Genomic DNA, 16,176 nt, shown 5'->3' on the forward strand with positions numbered 1-16,176 from the left:
ATGCAGCAGCAGTTCTGCTTGGCATGGATTAGACAAGTCCTTGGTAGGTTTCTGGATGTATGTGTCACCAGAGGTCAATGCATCTATCACGCAATTCTCATAAATTACGGGCAGACGATTTGTCGCCGCTGAGCTGGCGTCCATCAGGTTCACATCAGGCGAATTTGCTGGCCAAGATATCAACGTGAGATCACTACCATACTCTTCAAGCCACGGCTGCACCTATCTGCCATTGGAATTCGGGTAGTTTTGCTGCTGTAAGATGCCATCGCTGACAATTATGACGTCAAGCATGAAAGGATGCTGGTGGTTCGCAATAATGCTCATACGAACGACAGTTGTCATGGTGCCTTTGATTACCAGCACTGGTCCAATGGAAGCCCAAATGATTGACCGCCACCGCATAATACTGCCCTCACAAGCAAGCCTACGTCCGTGGCGCAGTGCATGTTTTAAGCAGCTACTCGCCGGGATGACGGGATCTCCAGACACTACCATCGAGCTGGTGTAACAAGAAACGTGATAGCATCTGACGAAAGAACACGTTTCCACGATCCTGCGTCCATTGCAATCGTTATCGGCGCAGTCATTGGGCTATCATGTTCACGTACAGGTCTTGCAGAGCTATATGTTGAATAATGAGTTGTGAACATTTGAAAAGCAGCAAACCATTTCAGGTGCCCTTTTGATTTAATCTGAGAATGACTCAGAAATTAGAAGCTAATAAGCGTGTGGGATACGATAGCAATGTCTTATTACAAGGTGTACAACTTTTCTACCGCCGTTTTTCCCCAACATTTGAGGCTTTAATGAAACAAATTGGTTACACATGTAACATTCAAAGTATTTTCCATCGCTGACCACTACTTTCTCCCATCTTTCGGGCTGTGTACGAATCCAGCGTCAAAAAAATTGTTCACCTTTTGAAGCGGTCTACGAATCGATTCAATTTGTGACTTCATGACACCGCAAGTGTTGGTCAGCCAGGCCATGCGCCATTGATCTAAACAGGTGATAGTCAGAGGGAGCAATGTCTGGAGAATACGGCGGGTGGGGTAGGACTTCCCATTTTAACGTCTGCAAGTACGTGTTGACCTCTTTTTGCAGCGTGGGGTCGAGCGTTGTCGTGCTGCAAAATCACTTTATCGTGCCTCTCGCTGTATTGCGGCCGTTTGTCTTTCAATGCTCTGCTCATACGTATTAATTGCGTTCGATAACGAGCACCTGTGATTGTTTCACTTGGTTTTAACACATCATAGTACACGACGCCGAGCTGGGCCCACCAAATGCAGAGAATGATGTTGGAGCCGTGAATATTCGGTTTGGCCGTCGACGTGGAAGCATGGTCGGAATATCCCCATGATTTTTTGCGTTTAGGGTTATCTTAATGAACCCATTTTTCGTCCCCGGTCACAATGCGATAGAGAAACACACAAACGCCGTTCAGCGTCTCTTGGTTTCAGCTCACACGGGACCCAAGTTCTTTCTTTCTGAATCATGCCCATGCCCTTGAGACGTTTTGAAATGGCTTGCTGTGTCAATCCCACTAATCATGCCAATTCTTCTTGAGTTTGACGCGAGTCTTCACTCAGCAATGTCTCCAATTCTGCATCTTCGAAAACATCCTCTCTTCCACCACTATGCCGGTCTACAACGTTAAAATCATCGTTCTTGAGGCGTTGAAACCACTCACGACACGTTCTTTCACTAATAGCTTCCTTATCATACGCACCTGAGAGCATTCGATGAGACTCAGCAGCTGTTTTCTTCATATTGAAACAAAACAGTAAAAACTCCCGCGATTGTCGAGAATTAGGCTCGTAAACTGACATTTTCGCTGGCCGGAGTGGCCGAGCGGTTCTAGGCGCTACAGTCTAGAACCGCGTGACCGCTACGGTCGCAGGTTCGAATCGTGCGTCGGGCATGGATGTGTGATGTCCTTAGGTTAGTTAGGTTTAAGTAGTTCTAGGTTCTAGGGGACTGATGACCTCAGAAGTTAAGTCCCATAGTGCTCAGAGACATTTGAACCATTTTTTGACATTTTCAATGAAGAAAAATTTTAAGATGCAGACACAATGTTTGAATGAGGTTATGTTGACCGAGGTCCAAGCTAAATGCCCGACGTCTGCGATCTGTTTCTTTCGACCGCTACTTACCGTTGTCGCCACCTATCGGCAAACGGCGGAAGCAAAGTTGTACACCTTGTAAAATAGACTGGATTGCAGTGACTGAATGTAGTGAGACCCTACCAACTTATATCATTACGTTATACATGGTATAAATCTCCTTTTCTCTTTATCCTTTCTGTGAGTGCGTGGAAATGCGAAGAACGCTGGATCTAGGACAGGCAGGGCAGTGAATGCAACGAAAAAGACGGCCATCTGACGTCGACCCAGTCGGGACGCTGAGCGTGTGAAAAATGGTTCAACTGTCTCTGAGCACTATGGGACTTAACTTCTGAGGTCATCAGTCCCCTAGAACTTAGAACTATTTAAACCTAACTAACCTAAGGACATCACACACATCCATGCACGAGGCAGGATTCGAACCTGTGACCGTAGCAGCAGCACGGTTCCGGACTGAAGGGCCTAGAACCACTCGGCCACAGCGGCCGGCGGGGTTTTATTACGATGCGTTGTCCTGGCGCGATTATTGTGCTTGAAGGAACCTCGCCATTGGCTGGCTGAATGCTCATATTCTGCGATTGGTGGTAAGAAATAGCAGGGTCTAAGAGTGTGCGCACCTCCTGCGCACCGAAAATATCGGCGAAGGAATGCGAAAGTGTGCACAATTTTGTGAACATCAGTAGCGTTCATTTGGAAATGGAAAGCCGTGTGCATCTCGGCGCATATCTTAGGAGACGAAAGCGGTCCAGCGTTGGTGCTGGCGAAAGTGTCGCGCTCGTCCTCTATTGCAGAGCCCCACGTACGATGGCAGCATTCTGCACGTCTGTTGGTGAATCACTACGGTGAGCATGATTAGCAGCAACAGCGTCATAGTGGAACTCTTGGTTCGCACTTTCTAAGTCATTTCAACAGTCTGTCTCAAGTCCAATATTGCTTTGGTGGATCTATGAGTTTTTCAGTATAACCGTCACCACAACAGGTATTTTATGGTCTGATCGGTTTAATATGTCTTTAATTGTATAAATTACTGTGTTAATCCAAAGCTTGTTTCTGTTAACACCGTCCATTCATATCAAATTTATTTGTTTATAACTTTGCTCTTGCGGGTCCTTAGCTAGGGCTATAAATTATTCGCATTATCCATTCTGTTGTGCACACTATTTACAGCTAGTGTTTTAAAGGCGTGTCCAGTTCTTAATTTTCTGAGTCACGGTAAAAATTTTTCACGCACGGACTTTTGCACGCTACGCTCCGAAACACTTCTAACTGCACAGATCGCTAATTATCTTGCTTTATCGCGTTCTGTGATGTAGCGTGTACGTCAAACACCTTGTCGCTTTCTCGTGGTTCCGGCGTCTTTTGAAACACTTTGAATAGATGCTCATGAAAGTAACAAGAGTACAACAGAGCAGCTTCGCTGAGATGCTCGCTTACATTCAATGGACCATGACAACCAAACGTTTGTGAAATCCGCTTATGTCGGAGGGTTTGCAGCTTTGGAGCTCGTATTGTCGCTGGAATGGTTCTCCGTTCGTCTCTGCTATGCTTCCCTTACTACAAGGGCGAGTCAAATGAAAACCTTAAATCTGTAATAACAAATCGAAATTTCGCGCAGTTATCCTGTAAGTTGGTAAGCGTGCTACAGACAGCGTGCAGAATGGCCTGTAGGTAGCAGCATAGTCCAGATGCACACATACCGTCGCAGTATCGGTATAAAGATGGCCGTCCCACTTGCGACTTGCACCAGGGAAGAACAGCGTTCTGTTATTCGGTTTTTGCGTAGTGAAGGTGTGAAACCTACTGAAATTCATCGACGAATGAAGGTTCAGTACGGTGATGCATGTTTGTCACAGCAGCAAGTCTACGAATGGAGTAGGAAGTTCGGAAATGGTGTGACTTTAGTGGAAGATGCTCCTCGTTCAGGTCAGGCACAACGAGTTGTGACTCCACAGAACATTACAGCAGTTGAAGCCATAGTGAAGGAAAACCACCGAGTGACACTGAATGACATTGCAGCATGTTTACAGATTAGTCATGGGTCAGCACACTACTTTGTGCATGATGTGCTCCAGTTTCACAAAGTGTCTGCAAGATGGGTGCCACGGCAACTGACTTCTGAAATGAGAGAACGATCTGTTGATGCTTGTGAAGAATTTCTTCGGCGCTTTGAACGAGAAGGTGATGGCTTCTTTGCAAGAATCGTTACTGGGGACGAAACCTGGGTTCACTTCCACCAACCGGATACGAAGAGAGCGAGCAAGGAATGGCGCCATTCCTCATTACCAAAACCAAAGAAGTTTCGAACAGAACCATCAGCAGGGAAGGTTATGCTGACTCTCTTTTGGAACGAAGAAGGCGTCATTTTGGAGCATTACATGCCTAGAGGGACCACTGTCACCAGTGCATCATACACAGGTCTCCTAAAAAATCATCTGCAGCCTGAAATCAAGTCAAAGCAACGTGGATTGCTGTCAGCAGGCGTCCTTTTGCAACATGACAACTGAAGCCCCCACACTGCCCGTACAACAGTTGCAAAAATCACAGACCTGCATTTTGAGTGTCTTCCTCATCCACCATATTCACCAGATCTTGCCTCAAGTGATTTCCATATGTTTGGACCACTCAAAGACGCAATGGGAGGAAAGAAATTCCGTCCTGATGAAGAGGTACGCCACGCGGTGCATGAGTGTTTGCGCGGTCTACCAAAAGAACTTTTTTCGAAAGGAATTTATGCACTTTGTAAGCGCTGGAGGACTTGCATTGAGCGTGGGGGAGATTGTGATGAAAAGTGATACAGCTTTGTACCACTTCTGCACAATAAATAATATTTAAAAATATTTAAGGTTTTCATTTGACTCATCCTCGTATATCACGTACCTGAAACACAACCAGGCCCGCGTTCAGTCTCGCGACGGATGGTGATCATAATGTTTGACTCATCAGTGTAAGAATTGTGTATTTTGTTGTTGTGGACATAGCGTATTCTTACACCCCTATTTTAAAATGTTTAACTTGCAGGCTGAGGACGTGTTAGTAACGGTGCAGCAGGGTACTCTACGAGGAACCACTGCCACAGGTCTATACAACACGTCCTACACGGCATTCCGTGGCATTCCCTATGCACAACCCCCTATTGGAGAGCTGCGATTCCAGGTGAGTTTTCTTCCGATTATAAACACTGTTTTATCAAATTGCCAACGCCAATAAGAGACTATGGCGATTAATACGAGATCAGAATCGTGTATTAAAACTATTATGGAGATTTCAGATGTAATACGAGAAGTTCCGATTTCTCGTTACAGGGATGTACGCATTGGTGTAAGACCCTCTCAGCAGTAAATGTTGTAACTGACATTCGTATTGGATTTTTAGGAACTGCCTTATTGGTTTAGATAAGACATTGGAAAACTGTTTGTACTATGTTGTACATTCTTACTGTATTCTATAGTGTTACCTTCACAGAAGTCACCGTCATAGTGAAGCGTTGCTGGTGCTTTCTGGGCCTAGTTGATCATTCCAATACACGGTTCCGTGCAGAGAAGAAATTGTACCACCAGGCTACTATCGTTGCTTCGGCGACAACGTCGTAGGAAATAGTCCAGAAGTCACTACAGACAAGAAAGAAGAGGAAATTAGCTTAAATAATACCAGTCCAGGTGATTTAGAGAAACCGTGGAAAAACCTAAAAGCAACTGGTCTTACGGATAATTGCACTCTGCGTGGAGACCACTCCAGTTCCTTTTCTGCTGCGTCATCGGCATCTGTCATGTTGATGTATTAATTATTTTCAAAGGAAAGGAACAATTATATGTCGTGATGAATCCTAAAACAGAGACAGTTACATAAAATAGATACATGATAATGGACTCTCGAGCAAAAGGAGACTCAAGATTCGCAGAGTTATGGATTATTTCTATTTTCCACGATTTCACTCAAATTTCTCACAGTTTTATTTCACCCATGTGTTGAATCGTGTGTCCGTAATCCTTTGCGGCTCGTATATCATCGCGGTTACAAACAATTTTTCTAGGATGAATCAGAGGATATCTCTGCAACATATCATGATATCATTGTAATATGATTGAGGGGCTTTTACGTGATGCCGAGCACACAGAGCGGCCAACCTAAAGGTGAGGATTTGTCTGACCCCATACAACGTGGCCGTTATGATCGAATGGCTGAGTTTAATACCCACCAACACCGACACACTTCAGTCCGACACAGGGTAACATACTACTTTAAGCTACTTAGACCAGTTTCTTGCCAATAGAATCTACAATCTGTGAATCCCGTTAATGACGACACGCTATCCTAAATAATAATACTAGTGTAAGCATTCCATAAAATTCTATCTACAAATGAAAATACAGAATATTCTTTTTTCAAGAACTTCCTCCTCGTGCAACGTGTGCTTTAGTTATCGTATTCAAACGCTGAGCAGTACTGAGAGTTAGTTGGCCCTGTGTTGCGCATGTGATCAGTGTTGTGAAACAAAACTTTGAACTTAGTGAGATACTGAATTTTAAATAATGAAAGTTGAGCTAATTAAATGCCAAAAGTAACTAACTGCGTACTGAGTGAAAACTATTTAACGAAAATACATTATGAAAGTTGCTTGACATGGAGTGCAGTTTCTGATCGAAATGTCCAGGAAAAGAAAATGCTGCTGTAATCAGAAGAAAAATAACTGAGATTACCTGCACTGTTCAATGTAAATTAATCTGTTTGCTTAGCATAACACCTGATAATCCTGCCTAGCAACTGTTTCCTAATAAGAATGCAAAGTGAAATCTGCCGCGAAAAAAAAGTACCTTACGCTCAGCATGTTGTTTTGTATTTGGTGTACTGACGTTCTCGAAAGCAAACATAAATCGACAGATGCAGCAGCCAAAGAAAAAATAAACTACACAGTACAAAATTCAGTTTTTGCTTGTCAGAAACAATCTGTGGCTCCGTGTGGCGTAAGGTGCAATGCACACACGACAAAATATTCGAACCTTTAATATGAAAGATGGAGGAGGGTTTTACTTAAAGACGTTCTCGGCAAAAATTAAACTATGGTTATTGTCAAAAAAGACTGTACAACATAAGAAGACACTAACAATTACGAAATTCTCTCAGGACTTTCAACCAATTGCGTTATTTGTGACATAAAGAAAAAAGAGATCAAATTAACACTAATCAGGCTTTTTATTAATTTTGTGTGAGAGAAAGATTTCCTTTAATTAATAGTTTTGACAAAAAAAGATGTTTCATTCTTGCGAATGCATTGGTTACCTTGAAAAATTCCTCCAAAAATCTTCTTCACCAATAGAATCAATAACATACGTTTGCAAACAAGTTTTCATCTCTATAATAAAGTATTACACATAATTTATCTGCCTCTTTTTCTTTATACGTATAAACACATACATAAAGCAAACAGATCTGCATGTTCAAAATAAATGAAAGGATTTGATTTTATGAGCATTAAATTAAATTTCTAAACGTTTATTTAAGTGCTTTGAGATACATAACTGCAAAAACACATGAATTTTTCAGCTGTCCCACTTGTGAGCATGCAATATATAACTGACCATGTGAAAAGCGCAGATTTTCCAGATTTAACGAACACACTTGCTTTTTGCTCACAGCTTCTCCCGTGCACGCATACGTCATTTATCCTCGTATTTCACACAAAAATATGTGTTTCACAAATCTTTAAGATATTCCACTCATATTTGTACGCAAACTTCATCCTTATCTCTTCTGGTTTCGTCCTGCAGTTTTCTCTAGATTCTGTGGAAACTTGTAATTCTGCCCATAACTAACGCCGCTGTTTAACACCACGCGATTCTAGAGAGTACAAATGTATCTGTGATACTGAGCCGTGTGGCATGATCTTTGACCTCGAAATACGACGTGGTTCATGCATTTTTCAACATCCTTTGGAACTTAACATCGTAATCAGAATAACACAGGCACTGCAATATCGTATTTATCTGCCGATATCGGGCAAGCGACTTTCAACTACAACGTCTAACCTGTACGGGAATATGCATAATGGATGCACGAATACCGGTCGTAGGCGCATGGTTGACGACATATGGAAGTCTGGGTCTGGCCGTGAGCCGTGTACGGATAGCTAAATGGTAAAGCAACCGCTCCCTAAGCGGGAAATTCGGGTTCGAGTTCCGATCCGGCGCAAATTTTCATTGTCGTCATTCCATTCTACAGCTGATGGTTGTCCTTATTTGCAATTGCGAATTCATTTAATGTATAGAAATACCAACAGGTCGTTTTCGGACGGTTCTACTTGTCACCCCTTCTTATCGTCATCTCCAACCTAGAGATAGTAAGCGTATCCTACTCTCACAGTTCTTTTACGCAAATAATGAGTCATCTTAGAAATTGCTCCAGGCGTTTCTGAGTTATGCTTTTATGTCACTCCTTTTCACTCTAAAACCTCAGCAACGGAGTGCAAAGGGTGCCTTAAAGTTCCAGTAAATTTTTCCACACAGTAAGTGATTTTCTGCTAATTATGGTAGGAATTCATTCATGTGCTATATGTCACTGTCTCTCTCTATTCGCCTTCACCCGTAAACCCAACTCCTTGGGTGAAACGTCAGCGTGGCTGTCACCAGTAAGTCTAATGACCCCGAAAACGATGGGTTTGATACTAATATCGGTCGTTACCGAATATTTTTTTTGATATGTTATGTCTTCGTACCCCCCCTCCCCCCCTCCCCCAAGTGATGGTATGGGTATATTACCCTGACAGTATCTCTCTGTATGGGATTATAATATGGTGTCATAGCAGATTTGCCGTACCCATCGCTTTTGTGTCTGCATAATATTATATACATTGAGAATTCTCATCCCTCTCTTCTGTCATTGTCATTCATTCTTAAAGGCTTGTGACGACAGATCGCTAGACTACCTCTTTTTTGCGAACAGCCACTGGACCTGTGAACGTCCTTTATGCCCCGAGCAAATAGCGAAGGTTAAACAGCGCTGACATCACGATTCTGCTGAACTGAAGAGAGTTGTACTGACCGAAAAATACCTCACCGCAGTGCTCAATGAAATGTCGCGGGCTACTTCTGGGAAGGAGTGAGCAAAGCCACACTCGGCGTGCGTGAAGTTTGGCTCGCCGTGGTCAGAACTCGTATAATACGTCCTCTTCTAAGTGTTAACGAACATTAGTGTGGGCCCTTGTCGGACACCGTGATTCATGATTACACGTTCACCACTATTTTGGTATTTTTGTATTAGACCTTAACGTTTCTTGTAAAGCGTTTAGATATACACGTTCTTGAAGGGTTAGACATAGGAATTTTGTCTTCACTTGCTTGAATCCTTCCAGAAATCATTGTGTTACATCTGATTAGCTATATTGTATTCTGTACGTTTTCCAAATTGTTGTGTAGCACCATAATCAATGCCTATTCACGAGCACACATGTCTAAGTTTGTTCGGTATTGTGGAGTATTATTTGTATCCAGTTTTAGTACATTTTTACCTGTGTAATAATTCTATTGTTTCTTTCACCGAAAGATAAATGTTATAAGAGCAGTATTCAACTTAGCGGTGTTTCTTCCTTAATAGGAGAGATATTAAAAATGATTGAGTCTTTCAGTGCGAGGTAATTCCCATACTCTATGAATTCTGAACTAGTATCCTCAACTCGATGGGTTTTCTTTTCCTAAACTCTCTCTCAAATTTTATTGAACAGTTCCTTTTTTAATGAGAAAATAGCAACAACATCCTTCGTCTATCACTTTATTTTCTGACCTTTGTACTGTTTCTCCTGGGTGGACTTGGGTTTAAAAAAAATGTAAACTAAATATTACGATAAATTTTATAAATAATCGACAAGTACGCCAAAGAAGAAGAGATAGAACTACAAAGGGCATGTTATTCCATGGACTCTTGCTCTTCTATGTATGAACTATCTTTCCTTTGTCATTCGCTTATGTTACCTGCTTGGATTCGGACCTAAGAGGACGTTCTTGTGTAAAGCTTATCTTGCTGTACCGGCTGATAACGTATGTTGTACTTAAAACCCGAAAAATGTAATGGTTATTTTGTCAAAAGAATTTTGTGTATGCGGTCAATCTATTGTTAGTCTGATTTAGACTGCCTTAAGTAGATATGGGCCTTAACAAAGAATTTTCACTGTTAGGCGCCATCTTAAAAAATCTTTAACATTTTTCTTTTAGCTCATTCACGAGACGTGCCGTCGGTTAGGACAATTAACTTTATTTCAGATCCCACGAGACCGGAGGCAGCTAATAATAATTTAACAATTTTAGTTACAGATTTTCTTTATACAGGGTGTTACAAAAAGGTACGGCCAAACTTTTAGGAAATATCCCTCACACACAAAGAAAGAAAATATGTTATGTGGACATGTGTCCGGAAACGCTTACTTTCCATGTTAGAGCTCATTTTATTACTTCTCTTCAAATCACATTAGTCATGGAATGGAAACACACAGCAACAGAACGTACCAACGTGACTTCAAACACTTTGTTACAGGAAATGTTCAAAATGTCCTCCGTTAGCGAGGGTACATGCGTCCACCCTCCGTCGCATGGAATCCCTGATGCGCTGATGCAGCCATGGAGAATGACGTATTGTATCACAGCCGTCCACAATACGAGCACGAAGAGTCTCTACATTTGGTACCGGGGTTCCGTAGACAAGAGCTTTCAAATGCCCCCATAAATGAAAGTCAAGAGGGTTGAGGTCAGGAGAGCGTGGAGGCCATGGATTTGGTCCGCCTCTACCAATCCATCGGTCACCGAATCTGTTGTTGAGAAGCGTACGAACACTTCGACTGAAATGTGCAGGAGCTCCATCGTGCATGAACCACATGTTGTGCAGTACTTGTAAAGGCACATGTTCTAGCAGCACAGGTAGAGTATCCCGTATGAAATCATGGCGGTGAATCGAGGAAGTACAGTACATACTGACGAAAGTAAAATGAGCTCTAACATGGAAATTAAACGTTTCCGGACACATCTTTTCTTTATTTGTGTGTGAGGAATGGTTCCTGACGAAAGTAAAATGAGCTCTAACATGGAAATTAAACGTTTCCGGACACATCTTTTCTTTATTCGTGTGTGAGGAATGGTTCCTGAAAGTTTGGCCGTACCTTTTTGTAACACCCTGTATAACGAAATAACATCCCAGGCAGAAAAGGTCTGGGTACAGGATTCCAGTTCCATTATAGGATTTCATTTGTAAATGCTATTCTTGTTATCTTATATTGGGGAATCGAGACGAAACTACGACATGAAGTCACGTACTGCAGTAGTGTACATCGAACAGACTTGGAAAATATTCTCTGGTGCAATAAGCACACGACTTCTCACGAGCCTAGTGTTGGATAAATAAGAAAAGGACAATTAATTATAGACGATTACGTAACTATCCTGAGAACTGAGCTAGTTTACTGAGTGCTTATACACGCCGGGCTAAATTAAACAACATATTACACTGTTAATAATATTCCTACATTAGTTATTTCTCTTTTATGCTGAGCCATTGCATTAATGTGTGTTTCTTTTTTGTATAAGTCACGGCTCATATTTTATTTTATTACATTACACTAATAGTCACAAAATAATAAAAAAAATTATTTTATTACATTACACCTTCCAAGTCTCATCCTTACCTATTACGTACAAAATAACTCTTGTGTTTATACTGATTTGTTGACAGACACCACAGCCAGCAACGAACTGGGAAGGCGTGCGGGATGCGACCGCGTACGGCAGCGACTGCGTGCAGAACACGGGCGACGGCTCCGAGGACTGCCTCTACCTGAACGTGTACGTGCCGGGCGCCCCAGAGCAGGGCGCTGGGCTGCCAGTCATGTTCTGGGTCCACGGGGGGAGGTTCATCCGCGGGGGCGGGTCCGACAGGGAGTACGGCCCGGACTTCCTCGTCTCCTATGGAGTCATACTCGTCACCATCAACTACCGGTTGGGACAGCTCGGTAAGTTCGTTCATCGTAAGAGTTGTCCAACATTTGCTTTAGAATCCGAATAGAAGTGCAAGAAACTATGCACCTCAAACCTATTACTTCATTCTGAAACTCATTTTGAACTATGTAGAACAAATTAGAGGGTGGCGCACGAAATGTGTTACCATTTTGTTTTTAAATATAAACTTTATTGTCAATACAATCTGAATTGACACATGGTGCAGGGAATGGCAATTGAATCTCAATGTAGACAAGTGTAATGTGCTGCGAATACATGGAAAGATAGATCCCTTATCATTTAGCTACAAAATAGCAGGTCAGCAACTGGAAGCAGTTAATTACATAAATTATCTGGGAGTACGCATTAGGAGTGATTTAAAATGGAATGATCATATAAAGTTGATCGTCGGTAAAGCAGATGCCAGACTGAGATTCATTGGAAGAATCGCAAGGAAATTCAATCCGAAAACAAAGGAAGTAGGTTACAGTACGCTTGTTCGCCCACTGCTTGAATACTGCTCAGCAGTGTGGGATCCGTACCAGATAGGGTTGATAGAAGAGAGAGAGAGAAGATCCAACGGAGAGCAGCGCGCTTCGTTACCAGATCATTTAGTAATCGCGAAAGCGTTACGGAGATGATAGATAAACTCCAGTGGAAGACTCTGCAGGAGAGACGCTCAGTAGCTCGGTACGGGCTTTTGTTAAAGTTTCGAGAACATACATTCACCGAAGAGTCAAGCAGTATATTGCTCCCTCCTACGTGTATCTCGCGAAGAGACCATGAGGATAAAATCAGAGAGATTACAGCCCACACAGAAGCATACCGACAATCCTTCTTTCCACGAACAATACGAGACTGGAATAGAAGGGAGAACCGATAGAGGTACTCAGGGTACCCTCCGCCACACACCGTCAGGTGGCTTGCGGAGTATGGATGTAGATGTAGATGAAAGGAACCAATGAAGAGCCGTCCATAGAGATTTGTTCTAACTCAGCACATGCGCAATATGTCCACCATTTCGTTTCCTAACTTCCTTCAGACGAACACTGAAGTTAGTGATTACCCTACGGCACATGTCTTCCGTAATTTCACTGCAAGCTTGAAGAATAAGTCTTCTGAGCTCCATTAAATCACGTGGACGTTTCGGGAAAATTTTTTCCTTTAGGTACCCCCAAAGAAAAAAGTCAGATGGATTGAGGTCTGGACTATTGGGGGGGGGGGGGGGGGGGCAATTTTGTCCGTCATTGAAACGACCTGGAAACCTGAGTAAAATGATCCGCATGTCGAAATAGTCGTGTAAAAACTCCAACACAGTGTTTGCAGTATGTTGTCTTGCTCCATCTTGCATGAACCACTGCGTGTTGAAGGGCAAGGCAGTAGCAAGAAGCTGTGGAATGAAGCTATTGCGAAGCATCCTCAAATAACGCTCGCTGTTCACAGTTTCCTCAAACAAAAAGGGTCCAATAAGTCCGTGACTGGAAATTGCTGCCCACGCTGTAATCCTCGGAGCATAATGTTGTCATTCATGAAGCACTTGTGGGTTTTCAGTGCCCCAAAAGCGTACATTTTGTTTGTTAACCTCACCGTCTAAATGAAAATGCGCCTCGTCTGAAAACCAAACGTTGTTGAGAGTTTCTTCCCTATCCTCCGCCCACTGAGCAAACAGTAGTCTCTGCTGCTTGTGTTCTTCAGTGAGCTTCTGTGCACAGGTCATCTTGTATGGGTACATATGGAGATCACTTTTAAGAATGCGTTGAACGGAGCGTTTGGATATTCCCAGTTGCACTGCTGCCTTTCTACACGATTTCCCGGGACTTCTCTGTACAGCAACTCGTACCGCTTCAATATCCTCCTGCGAACAAACAGGCTTAGGCCGAGATCGCTTCGCTTCCAATACTGTTCCTTCCTGTACAAATTTATCGTACAACCTGTGGATGGTCTTCTTGCAAGGGACCCATCGTTTATTAAACTGTTGTCGAAAACGCCTCTGAGTCACAACAAGGCTTTTCGTTTCATGAAAAAGTAGCACAACTGCTGATCGTTGCTGTGTCGTCAGTCTTCCATTGTCAGCCATTGCTGCTTACTAGTCTCCTAGCGGCAGTATCGTGAATTACACGTCATTTCGTAACTCATTTGTTTTTCCAAGCTCTCCTGGTACTGCTGTAGAAATCCCAGCGGGATATGTAATGTACGTCGTAAATTGTAAAATAAACAATTGGTAACACATTTCGTGCGCCACCCTGTATTATAATATAAACCCATATATTTCGTGTCCTAGGATCATTTACGTGCGCTTTTCCAAATATCCTACTTGCTGCAGTACAAAACACAGCATGAATCCGTAGACTTGTAATAACATTCAATGTAAAACCGAAATGTTGTGTAAAACATCTAATTTGACCCATTTCTTTAGTGAACTCGACAATGGGATCTGATATATCATTTCTGATTTCATCTGATATATCATTTGCGAAACTACGGAACACTTCCAGTTGTGATTCATTCAATAGCGGAAATGTCATGTGGAAAGGATGTCGCAGAATTAAGGGTACGAAGTAATTGTGATAGCATTACTTCTTTACACTCAGAAACCGATAGAATATCAAGCATAAATTTTAACCGCTGTTAGCAAACATTCAATTTTTCATACTCAGACATGAATTGGCATAGATAATTACCATTGCCGCATTGATGCCAGAATAACGTGCCCACAATAGTGTTCATCGTTACAATGATGAAAAATTAATATTTTGTTTTGAAAGAAACATCACATATTTGTCTCAACTGAATTATTCGATAACCACACCATACTCAGTGATGAATTATGATACTATCCACTTCCATTACAAAGATAACAACAAGTATCCATAAGTTACGTTTCAGAAGTCATCAGCAATTTATGTTTGAGTGTACAGAACAAATCATGTGAATAATTACGGACTGGTAGGTAAAATACTAAGAGAATCATGCAGTTAATTACTGAATTCCAATAATCATCGGTAGAAGTGCATAAGTATTGCATCTGCCAACATATTACTTACATTATTGGATTATTAATAAAATAAAATGCATTATTGTACAACTTGCATTTGAAAAATGTATCTCGACTGTTTACGAGTGTAAAGGCTGCAAAATCCACTGGGGGCCGAAGCGCACAATAACCCTGGTTCGGGTGTGGGGTGGCGGTGGGGTGGGTGGACTGCTGCGGCCTATCGTGGGGTTGTGAACCACTGACGGCTACGGCGGGACGAAGCCTCTCCGTCGTTTCTAGGTCCCCGGTTCAATCACCAAGACCACTTTCCTCAAAATAATAAGCCGTCAGTTAGGACATTTATGATCCAAGTGGACATTGTACGTAAACATGGGTAAATGTAAGGACGTGACAGAGTAGCGTAAAGGGATAGTCGTGATTGGCAGCGCCCATGGCCACATATTATGGTGTGGGAAATTGATGGATCTGTTGGTGTTTCGCGGCAGACTGTTCAACGTGTCTACAGGCAGTGGTGTAACAAACGTGACCACGAAACACGACTCCTGAATTGTGGTCGGAAAAAAATCCTACCTGAGGGGCACCGGAGATGCGTTTCACGGCTTTTGAATCAAAATCGCTTCCAAACTCAACAGGAATTGCTGCAGACGATGAATGAGAGTCCATCACCAACTGTAAGCGAGAGAACATTAAGACCAGAACTGGACGTAGTGAACATCTGGAGTCGGTCGCATCGCAGAAGGTCATTGCTCACAGAGGCACATAAAGCGAAATAGTCGAAAGTGGACGGTAGCTGATCGGCGGAACGTAATGTACTCTGACGAATCATGGTTTTGTCTATATTCAGATGACGCACGACGTCGAGTGCACCAAAGATCATGTGAAGCGTTGCATACTGAATGTGTGGAACGTCAGGCTCAAGCCGGAAGTGAATCGTGATGTTTTGGGGGGTATTATGCTTTTGATGACTTGACCCGCTCACTGAGACGATCACTAACACGAACCAGTAACTGTATTTAAACATTCTGAACGATCAGGTGTTGCTTTTCAATCAACATCTGCTTGCTATTGCTACCCCTATTTTTCA

General features: G+C 42.5%; 1 protein-coding gene across 1 annotated transcript in view; it reads left to right on the plus strand.

Moving 5' to 3' along the window:
* Positions 1 to 16,176, plus strand: part of LOC126252034 (juvenile hormone esterase-like) — a 126,648-nt gene that overhangs the window by 50,239 nt on the left and 60,233 nt on the right. Inside the window, exons 2-3 of the mRNA XM_049952819.1 lie at positions 5,145 to 5,279; positions 11,835 to 12,111. Of these exons, the coding sequence (XP_049808776.1) occupies positions 5,145 to 5,279; positions 11,835 to 12,111 (412 nt within the window). The remainder of the gene's footprint in view (positions 1 to 5,144; positions 5,280 to 11,834; positions 12,112 to 16,176) is intronic.

This window comes from Schistocerca nitens, chromosome 4 (genome assembly GCF_023898315.1).
Source record: "Schistocerca nitens isolate TAMUIC-IGC-003100 chromosome 4, iqSchNite1.1, whole genome shotgun sequence".
Classification (NCBI taxonomy): Eukaryota; Metazoa; Arthropoda; class Insecta; order Orthoptera; family Acrididae; genus Schistocerca; species Schistocerca nitens.